The sequence below is a fragment of the Gadus chalcogrammus genome, chromosome 7 (genome assembly GCF_026213295.1).
Source record: "Gadus chalcogrammus isolate NIFS_2021 chromosome 7, NIFS_Gcha_1.0, whole genome shotgun sequence".
NCBI lineage: Eukaryota > Metazoa > Chordata > Actinopteri > Gadiformes > Gadidae > Gadus > Gadus chalcogrammus.
Window position 1 is genome coordinate 916,655 of NC_079418.1, and position 13,829 is coordinate 930,483.

At 42.6% G+C, this 13,829-nt stretch overlaps 2 protein-coding genes and 1 long non-coding RNA gene across 6 annotated transcripts in view; 1 reads left to right on the forward strand and 2 right to left on the reverse strand.

The window, feature by feature from the left end:
- The window catches only part of LOC130385874 (protein boule-like), a 36,857-nt gene that overhangs the window by 9,999 nt on the left and 13,029 nt on the right, over nucleotides 1-13,829 (reverse strand). For all 3 annotated transcript variants that reach the window (XM_056594624.1, XM_056594622.1, XM_056594625.1), the window contains one exon: nucleotides 3,110-3,201. In XM_056594624.1, coding sequence (XP_056450599.1) covers nucleotides 3,110-3,201 — 92 coding nt within the window. The remainder of the gene's footprint in view (nucleotides 1-3,109; nucleotides 3,202-13,829) is intronic.
- LOC130385873 (uncharacterized) lies at nucleotides 6,003-11,545 on the forward strand. Of its 2 annotated transcripts, XM_056594620.1 has the most exons (11): nucleotides 6,003-6,081; nucleotides 7,146-7,269; nucleotides 8,262-8,487; nucleotides 8,592-8,865; nucleotides 9,088-9,262; nucleotides 9,385-9,461; nucleotides 9,850-10,030; nucleotides 10,265-10,513; nucleotides 10,609-10,687; nucleotides 10,891-11,039; nucleotides 11,126-11,545. In XM_056594620.1, the coding sequence occupies exons 5-11, from the start codon at nucleotides 9,100-9,102 to the stop codon at nucleotides 11,302-11,304; spliced, it is 1,077 nt and encodes a 358-aa protein (XP_056450595.1). In that variant the 5' UTR covers nucleotides 6,003-6,081; nucleotides 7,146-7,269; nucleotides 8,262-8,487; nucleotides 8,592-8,865; nucleotides 9,088-9,099; the 3' UTR covers nucleotides 11,305-11,545. The 2 variants fall into 2 exon arrangements, with proteins under 2 accessions (XP_056450595.1, XP_056450596.1); XM_056594621.1 differs by lacking the exons at nucleotides 6,003-6,081; nucleotides 7,146-7,269; nucleotides 8,262-8,487; ... (1 more) ...; nucleotides 9,088-9,262; nucleotides 9,385-9,461 and having other exon boundaries at nucleotides 9,725-10,030.
- LOC130385875 (uncharacterized) lies at nucleotides 10,615-13,711 on the reverse strand. The gene is made up of 3 exons (XR_008896073.1): nucleotides 12,691-13,711; nucleotides 11,686-12,010; nucleotides 10,615-11,447 (listed from the first exon to the last, which is right to left on the reverse strand). It is a non-coding gene; the product is annotated as an uncharacterized LOC130385875 (long non-coding RNA).

Genomic DNA, 13,829 nt, shown 5'->3' on the forward strand with positions numbered 1-13,829 from the left:
GCAACCTCCGTGCCGTTTTTCCTCTAGTATTGTGTGTGTGTGTGTGTGTGTAGGCCTATGTATGTGTGTGCGTGTTGTCGCTCTTCTTGGGATCACTCATAGCCTTTACAGGAGCTTATATCCAGTCAGGAATTTATAGCCTATAGGTATTTTCGGGAACTTAGAAAAATGAATCCATACTAGATCCGATGTTGTTCTTTATTGCCATATAAAATCCGTTTTCATCGCGTATCTTAGTTAGGGATTTATGCTAATCGCCTGTAAGCATGTGGTCATTAGCATCTGGCGACTTGTTTGAGAGTCAGCATCAATGGCCCCCCCACCACCGAATTCCCCTACAGAAGAGCCCTGGAGCTCTTCTTTAAAAAGCCCAGGAGAATTAAATGCTCCCAGGCTGGATGTAGCCTTTGTGGATGAGCAAAAACTTCACAGTTCTCTGTCTGTTGTCTTCTTTGTCCTCATCCTCCTGTCGCTCTCTTGTCCTCTTCCCCTGACTCTCACTGTCTCACAAAGGAGCTGAGCTCACCTGAGGTCTATTTGTAGTGCTAAGGCTCACACTGATTGGTATTCAATTAGCTTTCTTTTTTATTTTTCATTTGTGTGAGTCTGTGTTCTTTTCAGATTTTAGTTAGGTTTATAATTTAAAAAGATGTGTTTTGCCCATTGTTGCAGGAGATTTCATTTTGAACAAAGTGTCTTATGTAAAAAACAGTTATGCTTTGGGCATAGCAACCATGTTTAGTGTTCAAGCATTAGGCAAAAATCTGTAAATAAATTGTGCAAATTATATTTGCGTTGCGGCATTTTTTGTTCAAATATTACTATACAAAAATATAAAAATCTGTAAATGAAGACACAAAAGGCAAAGTTACAACACCAATAATCCCATCTACAGTAATACACAGGACTGTTTGAATAGGATTTAAGTGCATATTCTCCTCTCAAAGTGCACCAGATTCATGCATTCCAATGTAAAGGGTACAAAAAAATTTCGGCTGGGGGAGCATGCCCCCGGACCCCCCTAGAGGGTTCGGGGACCACACCCCTGCTGCTGAAAAAAATCCTGCGGGAAACACTGGAAACACTATTCACTGCAACAGTTATTTCCTTCCATATAGCATTCTTTTGCTGCCCTTTAATGTCAGCTTTTAGGCTACCAAACAAAACCAGACGGTTCGCATCCACCAGTGACCCGAGCGTCTCCATTTCGGTCTCGGAAGAGTTCCTCTATTTTTTTTTTACCGTTGGACGTTTCTCCATATCTTAAAAGTTAGGGGCGAGACTTCTGAAGACGTGTTTTTATATGGCCGTGTTACGTTAATTACGATCGATCTCAGCCGCCGCATTTATCAACACCAAGATCCTTCGTACGCTGGGATTGGTGTGATACGAAAGTTTCGTGAATCTCACTTGGGTCCTATCGTAAGATGAATCATGCGTTCAGATTTGCGCTAATTTCTACGCTTGTTTGATAAATGAGGGCCACTGTGTTTTGTCATTCTCCGGATATCGGATATTTCAATCGGATATTTTTATGCTGGAGTGGACAGTACGGTACCGGGACGGAGTAAGGCCGTGACGTACAAGTTGTTCTGTGCTGTGATTGGCTGAAGAGAAATAGTTAAATCGCCGCGTTCTAAAACTAGACCTTGCGACATGACATGTTCAATCTCTGGCGCCTCCTTGCGACTCCTTGCAACGACCCGTTCACACCGCCCCTGCGACGCTCTAAAACCGTCTCGTTGCAAGCCGTTGCAAGGTCAATCTTTGGTCTGAACTGGGCTTAAGGGTCACACTAAGGGTCACTCTAAGGGTCACTAAGGGTCACTCTAAGGGTCACTCTAAGGGTCACACTAAGGGTCACTCTAAGGGTCACTAAGGGTCACTTTAAGGGTCACACTAAGGGTCACTCTAAGGGTCACTCTAAGGGTCACACTAAGGGTCACTTTAAGGGTCACACTAAGGGTCACTCTAAGGGTCACTCTAAGGGTCACACTAAGGGTCACACTAAGGGTCACACTAAGGGTCACTCTAAGGGTCACACTAAGGGTCACACTAAGGGTCACACTAAGGGCTCAGTTATGGTTCCACGTCGACGCAGTAACCGCGCAGACGCTTCGACGCGGTCCTGAACCTGTTTTGGTTCTGCATCAGGGTTACGTTAGCGGACCAATCACAGCCCTCGCTGCTGCGTCGCCGCGACAGAAGGTTAATATTTTGGGGAGGGGCGCGCCCGCTCCTTGCGGTGGACGCAAGGAGGGTCCGTGACCCCCTTGGGTTGCGTCGACGTGGAACCATAATCACCCCTAAGTGTACAAACTAATGGCACGCCCTGAGGGCACACACTGTGGATAAGGCTAACGGATTCAAACGGTCCCCTTTAGGGAGGTCCACATGAGCTTTAGCCCCTCCCTGCCCTTTAGAGAGCTCCACATGAGCTTTAGCCCCTCCCTGCCCTTTAGAGAGCTCCACATGAGCTTTAGCCCCTCCCTGCCCTTTAGAGAGCTCCACATGAGCTTTAGCCCCTCCCTGCCCTTTACGGAGGTCCACATGAGCTTTAGCCCCTCCCTGCCCTTTAGAGAGCTCCACATGAGCTTTAGCCCCTCCCTGCCCTTTACGGAGGTCCACATGAGCTTTAGCCCCTCCCTGCCCTTTACGGAGCTCCACATGAGCTTTAGCCCCTCCCTGCCCTTTAGAGAGGTCCACATGAGCTTTAGCCCCTCCCTGCCCTTTAGAGAGGTCCACATGAGCTTTAGCCCCTCCCTGCCCTTTACGGAGGTCCACATGAGCTTTAGCCCCTCCCTGCCCTTTACGGAGGTCTCTGTGTGGGGCTGGGCGATATATCGATGTTGGAAATATATCGATATTCTTGTGATACACGGGATTTGGAACAAGACACTATCGTCAACATCGATATAGTTTAATTTGCGTCAAAAGTACAAAATTCTGTTTCCCCTACATTTCTTTGTAGCAGTGGTGCTGTGAGTTGGTAACCTAGCAACGCTAGGTTGCTAGGTAGCCAACTCACAGCACCGCTGCTACAAAGAAATGTAGGGGAAAACACTGCTGTGACCTTTAGGTTGGGGTGCATGGTGACCTTTGACCTCACCCCTTGGACAGGCCCATGTGGTTGAAGACGATGTTGACTTCCTTCACCGCTCCATGGCGGGAGAAGAACCGCCAGATGTCTTCCTCTGTGGTCTAGAGATACACAAACACGGTCACACACACAGACACACGGAAATACACACACAGACACACAAACACACACACAGACACAAGGAAACACACACACAGACACACAGACACACACAGACACACACACAAACACACATGGACAAACAGACACACACACACACGGACACACACACAGACATACACACGGACACAGAAGAGGCATTTAATTAACGCAAATGTACTAGTTAATTCATTACTTCATGTAGAACTTAACGTATTAGTTAACGTATTACTTAAAGGGGACATATTGTGAAAACAACACTGTTCCTGGTATTTGGGGAGTTGTTTTGGGTCTCTGGTGCTCCCACACGCATACAAACTTTGAAAAAAGTCTGTACTAGGGCTGGGCGATATGGACCAAAAGTCATATCTCGATATCTTCAAGCAGAATATTGATATTAAGATAAAGATCGATATTTGTTGACTCAATAACATAGTTGCCGTTGCCGCGCTCCAACTCGTCATTCTACGTCGGTGGCGTCGCTGTGCTCTCGTTTCCAGCCTGCCTGCGTCGCTGTGCTCGTTAACCTGCCTTGCTGATGACGGTGGAGTTATCGTGATTACTAGGGCTGGCCCGAATTATTAGAATATTCGAATACTCGTTCGGAAAATTTGTATTCAAAGCTTAAATCAGTATTCGGAGCTTCGTTTTTTTTTTTTCACGTACGTGACGTTACCAGAGCAAGGGAGGCAAACTATAAGCGTTAGCGACACCAAGGAGAGAAGCGAGAGAGGTGGAGGAAGAATAGATATCTTGTTTCCCTTTACTTTATAACACATTAGCCGGATCTCTGGAGGAAAAGTAATACTTAAAACCTTAGCTTAGTTTTCTGTTTACGTTCGCTGTACAGCGCCGCGCCAATCAACTGTGACTGGCTTGCTGCAGAGCGTGGGCGTCTTGGGAATACCCGGTCAATATATGGATATAATATGGACACATAAGACAATCAATATTCGGTATTTGTTATGGATTTATTGTACAAATTCCCTGAAAAGTTGCACGTTCCAGGATGAATTGAAAAGCTCCCGTAAGGGCTGAGATGGCAGAGGACAGCTGATTTGGAACGGAGCAACAGCTGTTCGCTTTCACAGGGAAAAACTAAGGAACTTCAACCTACTTAGGCCTACTAATTAACGTTCAAAAGCTTCCCGTGATCCGACTACAACCAACCCCCCTTGCAATGAGCAATGAGTCTTCCAACCGAAATCAATGGATTTACAAAATGCCAAATAAAACACGACAGTAACTGTATTTCGCTACCATACTTGATGGAAAAACAGAAGATGAGGATTAGGGATGCACCGAATTTTGGGCCGAAAATGGCCCAAAAGCGCATTTTCGGTTTTCGGCCGAAATACTTTTATCACCGAAACAACGCGGCCGAAACAGAAATTTGTGATGACGCAAACAAAAAGCGCGGGCAGTACACGCTTGTCTGGATAAGCGCCAATATGTCTGCGGTGTGGACGTTTTTCAATGTTTCTGAGAAAGACTAACGTATAGCGATTTGCAAAAGTTGCAATGCCTTGATTTGAATGAAGTTAGTACACAGTCATAGCCATAAATGCAATGGTACTAGGCTTGTATTATCGAGTATAAACGGTATAAACTTTGAAACTAGGTCAACCGCCATCTTCATCTTCTGTCACCAATTCTCGGTGACAGCGTCTTATAACGTTGTATATATAATAGTATAATATAATTTTATAGATAATATCACGGCCAAAAGCTCTGTGCGCCTCCGGATGGCCGTAGCGTGGAGAGCTCTCGTAGGGATTGGGCTTCGCGGGGTTTGTTTACCGGCGTTGCTATGGTTACCGGTCTTGCGTGTTCCAACGCTTTATTAGGACGCCTATCTATTAGGTTTGTATATTTTTTTTTATAATAAAAAAACGCATCAAAAATAAAACAGTGCACAGATAAACTGCCGAACTTTTAACCTTTTTAACCTAATATCGTATACGGCGGCAATCCTAAATCCTAAACTAATAATTGTCATAATAATTTCTTTCGGTGTTTCGGTTTTCGGCCTTGGTTTCCTCATTTTCGGTTTTCGGTTTCGGCCAAGAATTTTCATTTCGGTGCATCCCTAATGAGGATGTCGCATTGCCTTGGGAGAGTGTAGACTCTAAACTTTTCCCTGGCAATGCAGACATCCTGAACTGTAAATCCAGGGATACAGATTATTTACTATCCATGTTAAAAAGAAGAAGGAATAATGCCTCAGATTGCAATTTTTAAAAATATTGACTAAGCTTAAAGAGCCCATGCCATTAAAATCCCATTTTTCCTATTGTTTGTTAAGTAACATAGGTCTGAATATTTTTGTGAGCTGTGGTAAGTTTGAAATCTATGCAGTTTGTCTGCTGAATGCAATAGGCAATGAAAGGAAAAAGGCAGAAGAAATGAGCCGATCTGGATAAGGTGACACTGTGACGTAGCGTTGTCAAATGTTATTCATGGCCCTGCCCACTTGGTTGGTTCGTAACCGCCCACAGAGAGTCGCGATTGAGCTAGTGCTATGTAGTTCGCTGCGTAGTAACAGGCTAGTAACAGAATTTTGATTGAAATGGCAGAACGACATCGAACCTGTGTGTTATGCCAAGGCAAAACTTCCACATTGCATCTCCTGCCAAAGACAAGAGGAATTAAGGGAGACATGGTTGCAATTTATTTTTGGAGAAATTCCGGAAAACTATGGAACCAGATTGGTGCTGTGTTCGGCGCATTTCAGAGACGATGACTTTGTCAACTTCGGGGAGTACAGCAGTGGGTTTGCATCAAAGTTGGTTTTGAAACCTGGAGTTGTGCCATCACGGAGGTTGCCCACTTCTCCAACAGCCGTAAGTAATTTTATCTACACAATGAAATCCTATTTAAAAAGCTATTTGTAACTACATGATCTATAGGCCCATCTTGGACAACGCTTGCATGAACAGTCAAAGTAGCACGTGCAGCTAGCGCTAACTTCATTCCATGGTAGCCGCCTAGTTATAATGATATGGTTCACACAACGTTTCGACTAGCAGCTATACGGTCGAAAGGTTGTGTATCTAATACAATCACAGGAAGCAGAAGCGACAGTGTGCGGTTATACTTTTTCTTAGTATCTGACGGACTCTTTACCCTGCACCTGTACAGAGATGGATGTGCTTGCACCCTCTACTACTATCAGCGAGTTATAGCCATTAGGGATTTTCTGCCCAGACACGGTATCAAAATTAGTATTTATGTGTATAATTTCTGCATATTTTTCTTCATCTCAGCACAACCGTCTTGTAGTTATGTATACCAAACTAATCTGGCAGCGGATAATTTGCCTGTAGATGAGGATAATTTGTAGGCTAGTCTACTGCTCAGATAAGTTAGTTATTTTATTACAGTGTAAGTTAACATCGATGTACAATTTTCCAGGACTTTATTCATTTGGCTTCAGGACATGATTTAGCTTTATGTATTACTTAGTGTCTAATTGTCTCTTGTGTGTATCATGTGTTACGCACCTGGCCTAGGGGCGCCAGGCTACACAACAAAAACACGGGAGACAACAGTTTCCCAATCAAAATAAGTATTTTAATCAAACCAATCCAATCCAAGTGCTCACATTATAATAAAAGTATGGGATGTGGAAGTCAGTAAGTCCGTAGTGTGGAGTGTGTATGCATGAGTGGATTATAGGTGTGTGTTGTTTTAACATAAGTGTTGAAAGGTGTGCATGGCTATGGAGCTGAAAAGAACAGAGAGGGAAGGACTGGGGAAGCAGACTCTTATAGGGCGTTGGCACCCGGGCCCAGGTGCACGCCAATCACTCCTAATGACCAATTAAGTAGGCCTAGGTCTCTGCTCCCCAGTCCTAGAAACAAATGGAAGACACAACATACAGGGAACCGTCACACATGTCATTTAGAGCACACCAGGGACATCCAGAACATCCAACAACCATACATCTTGCCAAACAGACCCACCTAGTCTGTCATCCAGGGGCACACAGCTTTCTGTTGGTACTTTCAGCAATCATGTGAGAAGCAGAGGTTTGTGATTTTATTCATTTTTCAACTGCTCATGTGCCAAGTAACTTCTGTTCTGATCATGCAGTGTTGATAATGGTGGCTAAACCAAGTAAACTCAGTTCATCCACATGTCATATTTTTATACTATAGGGTTTGCATAAATCGAAATAGTTCATCCACCTTCTAGTAGATTTTTTGAACTTATTTAAACTTCAAATGTTTGCTACAGTCTGTGTACTATAGTTATCAGCACAACTTGCCAGCCATAGTATATACCGTATTTTCCGGACTATAAGTCGCGGTTTTTTTGTAGTTTGGCTTGCCCTGCTACTTATATTTCGAAGCGACTTATAATGCAAAATTGTGCGTACATAATCCTCGGCCGCAAGATGGCACCGTCATTCATTAGGCCTACAACTGAACGCTGCAAGCCTACTGCACCACCGAATAAATTATATTCTCGTCGTCATCGTCCTCAATGTCCTCCGGTTCAACCAAAGCTACCCCAGCCTTAGCTGCAATTTTGTGCAACATAGCTGTCACACATATCACAGCGCATGACTTGGCCGGCGAAAACTGGAGCCCTCCGCTGGACTTGTGAAGGCATCTACGCTCAGGTTTAGGACCGCGGCGCATACGCGTCCGGTGGAATCCCGGTGTCACTGAATTCGGTATACTCTCAGAACTACGAGGGACCGACACACCTATATTGCTATTGCAATTTTATTCAGTCTCTCCAGACTAAACGTTCTTGTTTAAATGTTTAAAAATAAATGCGACTTATACACCGATGCAACGTATATATGTTTTTTTCCTCGTCATGGAGCATTTTTTGACTGATGCGACTTATACTCGGGAGCGACGTATAGTCCGGAAAATACGGTACACAATATTACTCTACTCATTTTATAACTCTGCACACCTGAGGTCATCTATAGCTTACTGGGTGGCTTCTGTTGTTATTCTTTCGTAAATGGTGTAACAAAACAGTAATATTCATTAATATTCCTTAGGCACACAAACTATATCCTGCTCTGTAAGTGTGAGTACAACTACAGATGATGCACCTTGGGGACCCTCGACCTCTACGCCAATCAAGCCAACGCCAGCTAAAAGACCTCGGCTAGCTGAAGGGGAGGAAGATAACTGGGAAGACTCCACAGTGATCGCTGAACCACATGACTCCACATATGATCCTGCTCAATCCATGACAGATGTGTCAGAATCCTCACAGATATTGTGAGTGCATTGGCTTATTATTTCCATACAAAGGAATGACAACATATGACTTTACATATCAAACTAACGGCACCATTTTCTCTTCCATTATTTATCTTCCACAGCACCGCCACTACACCTGGCTACACCGATTCCAAGTACATCGTTAGCACGAGATGCCTACTTGAGCTTTTTGAAAAGTGTCCCATTTGCAAACGGCCATCTGAAGTAACACCATGCAGACGTGGTACATTCTTGGCCGTTTACCAGAAATGTCCTCACTGCGGGTTTTACTGAGAGTGGAAAAGTCAGCCTGTCATTGGGAGCTGCCCCATCATCAACCTCCAACTGTCTGCTGCCATATATTTCACGGGCACTTCATTTTTCCAGTTGCAAAAGGTATTGAATCATACCTTAGAGAGCACTCGCCACACACCATCATATTTCTCTAAATTTGTACTAAAATATTGTTGTTATCAGTACATTGTCTCAGCCCTTGTTGTTCAAAGATGAATGAATGAAAGAATTAATCATGCCTGGTGTTAATGTCTTTGATCTATTGTTATCCAAACCTCATATGTTGCTGTGAATTTTACTGATAACTTATGCATTGATCTGTAGGTATTCAAAGTCATGCACCTGAAATCAATTGGATATACCACATTCAGAAGGCATGCACGGACTTATTTGGAGCCAGCAGTGATCCACAAATGGCATCAGTTTCAGGAAGAAGAATTGCAGTTTCTGAGCCAGAGAAAGGTTAAAATTGGCGGAGATATGAGGGCAGACTCACCAGGTAAACTTCCTCAATTCATTTCAATACATTCAGTATTACTACTATGAAGTTCCACACAAAATAGCACGCTCATAAACATGTTCAAAAGCAGTGTGCTCATGACATCATTTCAATATTTGTAGGTCATTGCGCAAAGTATGGCAGCTATTCCTTGATTAACCTGGAGAACAACAACATTATTGACAAACAACTTGTCCAGGTGAGTAGTTCCACATATGTCAATTGAACTGTTATTCATGCCACACAACACATAGCACTCATTGCTCTCTTTGTCACACAGACACACAAACAGACTATTTTTTCAGCAATGCTCTCTCACTTACTGAAACACTCACTAGCTCTTTGTATCTCTCTCTTTGACTTCCCCTCTCACCCTCTCTCACACACACACAAACAAACCCTACTCTTTTATCAGACGCTGAACGTTTGAAAATGAATTTTGTTGACCAACCATATTGTCTCGCTAAATGGATTTCTAGTTTACAAATGAATCTATCTTGTGTCATCATTGGCGTGCATTATTATTAGAACTATGTCATTGTGTGGTTTCATCACATAATACTTGTCTCTTTTTGTTCCATGACAAGAGCAATGAGGTTGGAGGTAGTCACAATATGGAGAAGGAGGGTCTGAAAAGAAGCCTTGAACTTCTGGAGTCGAAGGGTGTGGCAGTGGACTACATTGTCACTGACCGCCATCCCCAGATACAAAAGTTTCTTCGGGATCGCAATGTGAAGCACTTCTATGACGTCTGGCACCTTGCAAAGGGTAATACTTGTCTTTGGATTCAAGATATAATTATGCAAGATAATGTAAATCCAATGTCACATAATGTTTATCCAATGTCACATGGGCTTGCAGCGTGGTTATTGAATCCTTTTCTCCCAGAGGTCCGTTGGGTATGCTAACCACTGTTCCAACATGCCCACGTATGGAGTTATATAACTTCTTCTTCATCAGATTGATTTTGACAGATTGATTTTGTTTTTGTTTGTTCATTAGGTCTGTCTAAGAAATTGGACAAGGTGTCGAAAGAGAAGGACTGTGACATTGTGAAGAGGTGGCGGCGTGGCATCAGCAACCACGTCTACTGGGCAGCAACATCATCATCCACCGGGGCTGAAAAGGTGGCTAAATGGACCTCATTGATAAACCACATTCAGAACATACACAGCCACGACAACCCAGCTTTCCCCAAATGCCTCCACCCTGTTCGCCGAACAAGAGATCCTAAAAAGTGGTTTCAGCCAGGTGTGTAAACCTCCATTGAATGTAATGTTGATTGACTATCTTGCTTGTGTTTCTCTAAAAATAATATATATATATATATATATATCTTTCTTTAGGCACCAAAGCCCTCTATAAAGTGGAAAAAATCCTTACCAGCAAGAGGGTCCTGACTGACGTGGAAAAGCTGAGCTCAAAGTACCAGACCTCAACACTGGAAGCCTTCCACAGTGTTATTTTGCGTTTTACACCAAAAAATATATTTTTCTTACACTAGAACAATACAAACCTAAAGATATGTGTAGATATCTTTGCTGTGGTGACTATGTAGTTGTTGTTTGATAATGCAACCAGTGTTCTCCTATGACAGTTTTATTACCACACCCTATTTTCTCCTTCAGACTGTACCTGGCAGCCATGCCTTTTAATGAGAATGCTGGCCGTTGCCAAGCGAAGACAAACTCAGGAAGACTGAGGTACAAACTCAGTTTCCCAAAAGCAAAAAAAGGAGCGGCTACGGTGAAAGCAGTAAAAACACAACCAACATACTGTAAGTTGTAAGAAAATATTTATTGATGTATAAAACACTTTGTACATTGTTACATGTAGAGTTTACCTACATTGTATTTCTTTTAGGCTATACCCTCAGCCTGATGCATCTCCCCTTTGAAGAGGTAGTCCCTAACCCCCTGCCCTACTTGGAGGAAAGTCAGCAGATTCCTGTGCCCAGTTCCCTATCGTCCCAACACGAACGTCCACCCTTAAAAGACGCTATTGCGGCCCATGTATCTCGCTTTAGAGTGGAGGAGGTTTAAATCCAACATATTGGCCTTCCGCATCAGGGAACTCCCCGCGTACGTGTTGGACCAAACAAGAGGGGATGACAACACGTATCTTCCTGCCAAGATATCCCCAGCACCAGCTGACAAACGACCTGTCGGCCAAGTACCTGCAACGGCTGTCAAAAAGCAGAGGACATTGTTGTTTATGTATATATGGCCAAGGCTGAACTGTACATAGTGTGTGAGTTTTGTTTTGTCATGTGTAAATAGAATAAAAAATGATCATTATTTGTATTGTTATTATGTGTACAGCTCCATCACTTTGACTTTCACTATACAAAATAGTGTATGAGATTGGTACATGTTTGAATATGCTGATGTGCCGTAGTATAGACATTTTTTCATCTCACTTACTCATTGCCTCTAACTTGCAAGTTCCCATAATCACGTTGATAAATGTTCAGGGCATTTTGCTGGGAATATCTATTGAGACAAACTGGATCTAGTCCTGGGTGGAGGGTCATGCATAATAATGGTGGATCCTCGTCTTCCATTATTCTTACAACCTGTGCAATCAGATATGTTTGATTAATATAATCTGATTTTACTGACAGTGTATAACCAAAATGAAATCCATATCACCCATCGTTGCACGGTGCACCGTCTTACCGATGTTGTCTCCCTGCAGCATACATTCTCCTCCTCTTTCTGCATTGTAGAGCAATTCCCACAGGTACACCTGAAGCAAAAAGGTAGGCAATGTGTTTGGCAGCCATCAATAATGAAACACAAATTAGGCTATAGGCCTACCTATTATAAAAAAAAAATCAGTCTGATTGTATGACAATGAAGATGCTGTAGGTCTGCAAACGACTAAATCGGCCTACAACAGATCTTTCAATGCCAACATAAAAAAGAATTATGATTATCCTAAGCCTAGGCCTATTTGAATAACCTGGTTGCTCTGTTAGAATGTATCAATAAAGCAATCACTAACAAGCTATTTGATTGATAGGGCTATATGCAGGTGAGTAGGCCTAGTGGTTTAATAACAAGCACAAATTGGCTTATCACAGCATATCGTGGTCCACGGATGTCGTCGACCACTTGTGGTATGTATTTTCTCATCACGTCGTGACGACGTGATGATTAGAAAGGACATACCAAAAGTGTTAGAACAGCCTGATTCCGGGAAAGTTGAGTACATGGGCCTATTGTAGGCCTACTATATTAGACGTAGCCTAAATGTGGATAATACCCTGTGATTTTGGAATATTACAAAATGCATTGGGTTCATAAACGATTTGGAAGTGCATAAACTATTTCGGAAATAATAGAGGTGGGAATAGGCCGACGCTCCGTTTATTGGCGTATAGCCACAACTAAGCCCTAAATGTCAGTTAAGTTAGCTCACATTACCATTCTGAAACGTCCGTCATTGTACGTGTTTGTGGTTGTTCTTGGTCTTCTCCTTCAGTCTCATCTTCCGACTCTGGATCAAACACGTAGGGCAAAATTCCTGACATCGTTTTAGGCTTGCTGTGCCTCGGTAAGCAGATGGACAGCTGCTTTGTCGTCCGATCAGAGCAAAGCGAAATTTAAATATTGAATATCCATGAAAACAGACGTCCAATCAGAGCAAAGCTCATTAATACATAGATATTCATGAGAAAACCAGTCGTCTTCTCTACCAGGCTTTTCGGTCATTCTAGAATAGCTTGAAATAAGCTATCCTAGGCATTTCCAACACAAACAAGGTTACAAACTCGATCAAAGGACATCAACGATTATAAAAAAAGGAATGAAATGGGTGTGGCATGGGATCTTTAAAGGAAGCAGGATTATTACCAAATGTTTCACTTTATTTTGTTTTTACACATTTGAAGATTTTATTTAAAGTCACATTTGTCTTGTTTATTGTTGTTGTTGATCCGAAAATGATCCGACCCGTGACTCAAAAACCGTGACACGATCCGAACCGTGAGTTTTGTGATCCGTTGCACCCCTAATTCCTACCGTTCGGAATTGAATATAGTTTGATGGTTGAATAAACCATGGCCTATACACTGCCGAACATTACAATATAATATATAATATCACGGCCAAAAGCTCTGTGCGCCTCCGGAATATTATGAATGTTATTATACATTAATAATAACTAGGGCTGTCAGTTAAACGCGTAATTACCGGCGTTAACGCAAAACAATTTTAATGGTGTTAATTTTTTTATCGCACGATTAACGGAAATTCATGTTTTTTTCTTTGGCTCAAAACAAAGAAGCAGTAGCCTGACTGCTACGTTCAAGGCAGTATGTTTGTATGTTCATCGTTTAATTGCACTATAGGCTTTTTTTTGTATCTTCCTGTTTTGATCAGTATATGCCAATGTTGTTATCAATAAAAAAACATTTGCACAAGGCAAGCCGATGCACTTCTCCATGTTGATGAGACCATTAAAATGAGAACAATTAAAAAGGTTTTCGGCCGAAATACTTTTATCACCGAAACAACACGGCCGAAACAGAAATTTGTGATGACGCAAACAAAAAGCCCGGGCA

Bases quoted from the DNA above. Each gene is read 5' to 3' on its own strand.
- LOC130385873 (XM_056594620.1), top strand. From the start codon at position 9,100: ATGCACCTGAAATCAATTGGATATACCACATTCAGAAGGCATGCACGG. The intron at 9,462-9,849 runs GTGAGTAGTTCC...TTCCATGACAAG, and splicing joins TTGACAAACAACTTGTCCAG to AGCAATGAGGTTGGAGGTAG. The intron at 10,031-10,264 runs GTAATACTTGTC...TTTGTTCATTAG, and splicing joins CGTCTGGCACCTTGCAAAGG to GTCTGTCTAAGAAATTGGAC.